We start from the raw sequence: 7,059 nt of genomic DNA on the forward strand, positions 1-7,059 counted from the left end.
TTGCAGCCTGAAAAATAGTTGGTAAATAGTTAGCAGAATTAAAGGAATAGGGTTATGATGTGTTACCTATTCCTTTCCCTGGGATCTTCCATGGCCAAAGGTGTTACGGACGCACGCCGTGCTGTGTTACAGGTTCCCTCCCCTATACCCCATGGCCAGTAGGTGTTAGGTAGTGTAACATCGGGAAGGGACGCACGCCGTGGCGTGTTACGGATTCCCTCCCCTGGAATCTCCCATGGCCAGTAGCTAGGTGTTAGGCCACAGCAAGTAAATTTTATGGATGACATCCTCCTCAGACTCCGAAACAAATGCGTGCGGGCGAAAAAAAACAAGGCGGGCCGAAAAAAACAAGGTTCCTACATTTTAAAATTTTGACTCAATCATTGTTCAAACGGTTTTTATTCAGTGGGAACATCACATATACACAGCCAGCATCACATATCACTGCATCAAAGTAAGAAAAAACATTAAATCAAAGCCTTTTCTTGTCTCTTCGCTTCATAGCTATCTGCCATCAACCTTCCATCCCCTTGGATCTCCCATGGCCAGTAGGTGTTAGGTAGTGTGACGGTGGGGAGGGACGCACGCCGTGCTGTGTTACGGGTTCCCTCCCCTGGGATCTCCCATGGCCAGTAGGTGTTAGGTAGTGTGACGGTGGGGAGGAACGCACGCCGTGCTGTGTTACGGGTTCCCTCCCCTGGGATTTCCCATGGCCAGTAGGTGTTAGGTAGTGTAACACTTGGGAGGGACGCACGCCGTGCTGTGTTACGGGTTTCCTCCCCTTGGATCTCCCATGGCCAGTAGGTGTTAGGTAGTGTAACGGTGGGGAGGGACGCACGCCGTGCTGTGTTACTGGTTCCCTCCCCTGGGATCTCCCATGGCCAGTAGGTGTTAGGTAGTGTGACAGTGGGGAGGGACGCACGCCGTGGTGTGTTACTGGTTCCCTCCCCTGGGATCTCCCATGGCCAGTAGGTGTTAGGTAGTGTGACGGTGGGAAGGGACACAGGTCGTCGTGTGAAATTGGTTCCCTCCTCTGGGATCTCCCATGGCCAGTAGGTGTCAGGTAGTGTGACAGTGGGGAGGGATGCACACTGTGCTGTGCTACGTGAACCCTGGCCTAGGTTCTCCCATGGCCAGTAGGTGTTAGGCAGTGTGAGGAATGCGATATGAGCTCTTCTGATGTCAATACATCCGGACATGATAGCATCCGTGACGTTGACGTACGTTCTGACATCTTGGTCGGGCCGGGATACCAGAGCTGTCCTCAGCTGTCTACGGGCTCTTATACCTTGGGCCAGGGAGGGGTTTCTGTAATAGGGGTTACGCTGGTCGTTGGCCTGTCCAGTCGATCCATATGTGGCAATGGAGCTTCCAGACCGTTGCCTGCTGGAAGTAGTGCGGTTGCCTCCAAGGAGCCGTCGGTCTTGTCGCCTATTTCCGTCGGCACAAAGCGGAAACTCGAAATTAGAATAAAAAGCAATGGGTCCCCTAGCCCCATCATCTGGGATCTCACTGTAGGTATGTGTTAGGACAGGTACATGTTGGAAACCACGCAGATGCCCCTGAGCACAAGCATCATCATCTGGGATCTCACTGTAGGTATGTGTTGGGACAGGCACATGTTGGAGACCATGTACTTCCCCATGAGCACACGCTTCATCATCTGGGATCTCGCTATAAGTAGGTTCAATGGAATGCAGGACGGCAGGCAATGACCTACAGGAGACTGCGTCATTCGACGCCATCTTGTCTGAGTATGTTGGGAGAGAAGCAGACCTCAGTAAGCCTGGGAAGGCAACGCCAGGGGGAATTGTCCAAACGTGTGTATCGTCGCTGGCCCTGTCATCTTCAGAGTTTAACCATTCTGCACACAATCTCCACAACAACACTGCAAGGAACGACATGACCAGAACAACCGCTGTCGAGACAGTAATTGGGATGAGAACACGATCTGGTGCCTGAACCACCTCTAGATCTTGCACAGTTGTATAACTCATCTGGAGGGTAGACTGGTATCTTGGTTTTGTAGATGTGTAATCTTTCTTTGTAGTTTCTAAATAGTGTCTCGGACTGCTTGAAGGGCTAGTAACTAATTCATGAGAGGTTTTTGTTGTGATCAAGGGAACGGTAAAATACAACTTCACGACTTGACCCCTACTTAGAATAATGCAGTTGATGTTTTTTGTGTTGGTTGGTGTGAATGTAGTGTGTGTGGTGTGTTTCTGGCTGCCTGGTGTCTCTGTGGTGGTGTGTTTGTTAGTATCTGGTATCTGGACAAACGACACGGCGACGCCTTCAGATGTTGTGTTCCCTGTGGCCATAGAAACCAGTCGGAAGATTAAGTTTCTCACCAAAGCCACTGCAATGCCACCATCGTATTCCCAAACCTGCCTGCACAGCTCAGGCGCGTTGGTGTCCATTTTGTCTGCCATAGAGGCTTTGGAAGCAAGAACAACTACAGGGGCCTGGATGGAGATCGTGCTCAGAGAACTGTCCAAATCACCACATGATCTACCGGGGTTGATATTAACCGCACTAAAATCGATGTTACCCATCACATTGTCTGTTGAATTAAACATCCACCCAAACGAGAGTTCATTAGCATTTTGTCTGACACAGAAGAGAAATTTAGGCACCTCAACGACCATTGTTACTGACCCTCTCATAACATTTGCTAACCGATTTAGCCCCCATATCATTCCATGAGGCATTGTATCAGGGACAGAAGACAACACACGACTGCTGGCATGAAAACGTGACAGCCAAGACTGTCCCCACAACACGTCTTCATCCAAACATGACAGATCATTATCTCTCAGGTCTAACCAGGTCAGCTGAAGGCTTTTGAATGATCCGGGCGAAATACTATTGATCGCATTCGACCTCAGATTTAAAATCTTTCTTTCTTTTAATCCATTAAGCCAGGCAGGGTCTACAGCCTGTAGCAGGTTGTTCCCTAGATCCAACAGTTGTAGGCTAGTTAGGTGCACGAAGCTCCCTGGCTCTATTTGCCTGATACTGTTGTTGGACAAAATCAGCGCAAAGAGACTCTCTAAGCCTGTGAACCAGGTCTGTTTGACATCTGTTAACCTGTTAGAATCAAGGCTCATCTTTCTAAGCCTTGAAAACTCAGAGAAGGTGTTGTTCTTCACATCAACGATCTTTGCATCTATCAAAGCTAAGGTGTCGATCTCAGAACTGTCGAGCTGTGCAAGTTTCTCGGCCGAAATGACATGAAAAGGGTATCCTTTAATTGCTACTTCGTCTACCCCAGCTAAAAAACGGAAAGGACTTTTAGAGGCACCGTCTTCATTCTGGACCTCACACACGACACATACACCTGTGATAGAGTCGATCCCCGGTTTGTCTGTGAAAGGCACACACGCAAGCCATCCAGCCTTCCTGCACTGAGGAAATCGAGGGCCACTTGAGGCTGCACAGGCAGCTGCCGAGAGAAGCAAAAACAACATGGTGCGTTTCTCTTTGCACCTGTGACCTCTAATACTATTATGCATGCCGTCCACCCGTTTTTAAACCATTCATTCCACACACACAAAATATTTGTCACATACCTGATGTCCGTACCCTTGATACACAGATTTGTGACGACAAAGGGAAAAAAATCTTGGTCGGCGGAAAAATTATTCCTTTTAGGAATAATTTTTCCTTCAAGGATTAATTTTTGCCAGCTAACAACCTTTTCACCACTGCCTGAGGGCAGTGAAACCACTATGTCTTACTATGTTGGTCTGAGACCTGATCAAGATACCCCCAGTGAAGCGTTCATTAGAATATTATAATGTGATTGAGATGAGCAAAGGTGCGAGTGGAAAGGTCATAAATATGCAGTGTTTGGTTGATGAATGGTCTGGTTTCATCTTTTGTTTATTATTTCACTCCATACTTCAGTATGGAGTGAAATACTGTTTTTACTGATGGTTCTTCTTCTCCTCCTGCCACTTCTTTAAATTGATTCAACTCCTTCATTTTTGGGCGAAATGACCTGAAATTTCGTATAGAGGTAGAGTGGGTAAATACCCCTAGGCTTTTTTTAAATTTTCTTGATACAAGCTTTTACAATCGTTTTATTTGCTTTTTTAGCGGTCCCCATAGGAAAGTACTGTGGGGGCGTACGCGCGTGACGTAATAAGAAAGAAATTCGGCGGCATGCCCATATATGGGCATGCAAGCATGAACCTGACGCAGACCAATCTATTCTTCTTGCTGATTGGCTGTTGGATTTGATTGGATTAACTCAATTAACACCTGTTCAAAGCCATTCCATTTTGACAGTATGAACTTAAGTGTTTTGGTAGGTACAGCACAGGCCACGAAATACGCATCAATTTTCGAGGGACGTTCTGCGGGAGAGTGCAGGACGCTGTGCGGGACTTCCCTCGGGAGAGTGCGGGACGTCCTCCGGGAGAGTGCGATACGTTCTGCGGGAGAGTGCGGTACGTCCAGCGGGAGAGTGCGGTACGTTCTGCGGGAGCCAGACATTTTGCTCTTCTCTGTTGGAACAACGCAAGTTGGAGGTCAATGACCTGCGCCCGGCGTGTAAACAAAAAAGTTACTCGCGCGTCACGGTATCAACAAAATTTTCCGCAATCTTTACCAACTAGTATTATCTAGGTTCTGTTATCGATCTCCGAAGAATCACCAAAATTGTAGAGTGCACAGGCGTTCGTTTGTTGTTGCTGAGAACATCGCGAGACGGTTTCCTGGCGAGCGTCGAAGGCTTGCATGCCACAGTTTTCGAAGATTGGACAGGGAGCGGCTGTAATATCAAAGGAGCCGGCGGCTTCTGCTAGCCGGGTTGATAGTTAAGTAACATCAAGGTGGTTCAAAAGCAAACCTGATAAAGAAGGAAACCCCGTAGTTAATAGTTGAAAGTCTTGGTGGCTTGAGGCGATCGATACCGCCATGCTGTTTACTTTATATGACATACAATGCAGTGAGTGATGTGTATCGCACCGAGTTAGCTCGGTTGGTAACGCGTCAGGCAGCAATCCCAGAAATTGTGAGTTCGAACCCCAGTTCATCGGATATTAACATTTTTAACAATTTTATCATTTTTAACAATTTTATCATTTTTAACAATTTTATCATTTTTAACAATTTTATCAGTTTTAACAATTTTAACAATCCTGCATTTTAACAATTTCAACATTTTTTTTTATTTTCGTTGTTTTGCTTTTAACATTCAAAAACTGATTGTTCTTACTCAAGAATGTCAATAACTTAGAATGTTAGTCTTTTGTATTTTTCCAACATACAAACCAAAATCACTTTGATGTTGTCACAAAAGTATGGAGCTGACAAGAGAGAAGGAGTACGGTACTCTGCCAGTGTGAAGAATCTACAGAGGTATTACCAGTCACTAGTAGCAAGAGATAGACCACATTGAATGATGACGATGAGGACGAATCATATGGAGTACTATCATAGCTTAGTACAGAAATTCTACTGCTTTACTTTACTTTACTTTCTTTCACTCTGTACATGCAATTAGCTCACTGGCATGATTTTAAAAATAAAGGTTATGATAATCATATTATATGTATAGCTTATTCAATGTATGGCTTCATAGTTTATGTGATTGTTAATAAGGCCATGTTGATTTGATTGTATGGATGGCATCTGTGCGCGCATCGGTTTTCGTTAATTTAAAACTAAGTTTACGACAATCATACAAAACATCTGGAAACTAAGCAAACATACTCTGTAAATTGATTACTGTAATTCCCGATTTTTTTTTCACTGTAACGCAACGTAACGCAAGCGGGAGGTCAATGTTCACGGTTTTCACTGTCACCTCTGTACCGTGAACTTATCTTTACAGTTAGGAAATAATTCCTGGACTTTCTTTTTCCTGCAACTGTCACCACCGTGAATATATAGTTCCGTGAACATGTCCATGTTTCTCAGACCGTGAAAATTTTGCTACCGTTAGTAGTAGTTGCAATTTCGTCATTAGTAGTATTTAGATACCTGCAATATATAACTTTGAAATTGAGATAAGTGTAAAGTAAAGCTGTCGAGATTTAAAGTGCTTGTCGTTGTATCTTTGTAAAAAAAAAGGGAGATAATGGCCAAGTGCCATTTTTGTAAATATCTGTCGAGATTCAAAAAGCTTGTCCTTGTATAATTGCAGTATGATTTATTCAGAATCTTCTATTTTTGTATGGGGAGGGAGATGGAGTGAAATATTACATTTGCTCCGAAGCAAATGTTGGCCTTTCTAGTTTATTATGGCTTCACCAAACCACGAATGAAACCATATTGTTTTTGCTGATGATTCTTCTTCTCCTCTTTCTCCTCCTCCTTCTTCTCCTGCCATTTCTTTAAATGGATTCAGCTTCTTCATTTTGGGTCCTAAGGACCTGAATATGGTATGGAGGTACAGTGGGCAAATTCTCCCAGGCATTTTTTTTAAATTTTTGTGATACAGGCTTTTAGAATGGTTTTATTTGAGTTTTTTGGCTGTATTATATAGCAAATGTACTACTGTGTCAGTGTGCACGTTTGGGCATGAGTCATCACAATGGAATGCAGGGCATCAACCAATAGGCATGCAGCTTTCCTCTATTCTTCTTGCTGATTGGCTGTTTGGATTTAGCTGGCTTAACTTCATTAATACCTGCACAGAGCCATGCCATACTGACAGTGTGCCTGTATTCATGTGTTTTGGTAGGTATTTCAAGCTTTCCTGCTCCAGCATTGGAATGCGGGGCTTGAACGCTTCTTTATATCTTGAAAATCAACAGTTTGCATTATGCAATTAAAAATCCTAACCAATAATGTAGGGAATAGCTATCCAACTGTTGTAGTCTTAGTTGTATGTTACTTCATGCTATTGTTATATCAATCTAAATCATTCTTTTCCCTTGTGTTTCTCATTCTTTCCCTGCCATGTCCTAAAATGTGGTGAAGCCATCGCTGTATTTGCTCCAAAGCAAATGTCCGCCTTTCTATAGTTAAAGAGTTTGACTTGTTCCAACACAATGAAGAAACTCACCATAAATTTTCGGCTGATCCCGTCAACCTTCGTCAGATTTG

At 44.3% G+C, this 7,059-nt stretch overlaps 1 protein-coding gene across 1 annotated transcript; it reads right to left on the reverse strand.

Moving 5' to 3' along the window:
* Positions 1-62: 62 nt before the first annotated feature.
* Positions 63-1,745, reverse strand: LOC109469921. The gene is made up of 2 exons (XM_019768683.1): positions 547-1,745; positions 63-246 (listed from the first exon to the last, which is right to left on the reverse strand). The coding sequence occupies exons 1-2, from the start codon at positions 1,743-1,745 to the stop codon at positions 63-65; spliced, it is 1,383 nt and encodes a 460-aa protein (XP_019624242.1).
* Positions 1,746-7,059: the final 5,314 nt, after the last annotated feature.

This window comes from Branchiostoma belcheri, unplaced genomic scaffold, assembly GCF_001625305.1.
Source record: "Branchiostoma belcheri isolate BF01 breed outbred unplaced genomic scaffold, Haploidv18h27 scaffold211, whole genome shotgun sequence".
In the NCBI taxonomy this organism is placed as follows: Eukaryota; Metazoa; Chordata; class Leptocardii; order Amphioxiformes; family Branchiostomatidae; genus Branchiostoma; species Branchiostoma belcheri.

What these genes read in the sequence shown, in the direction of transcription:
- LOC109469921 (XM_019768683.1), bottom strand. Translation starts at nt 1,745, where the DNA reads ATGGCGTCGAATGACGCAGTCTCCTGTAGGTCATTGCCTGCCGTCCTG. An exon ending in ACACTACCTAACACCTACTG is followed by an intron (nt 247 to 546) that starts GCCATGGGAGAT and finishes CCTAACACCTAG; the next exon opens with CTACTGGCCATGGGAGATTC.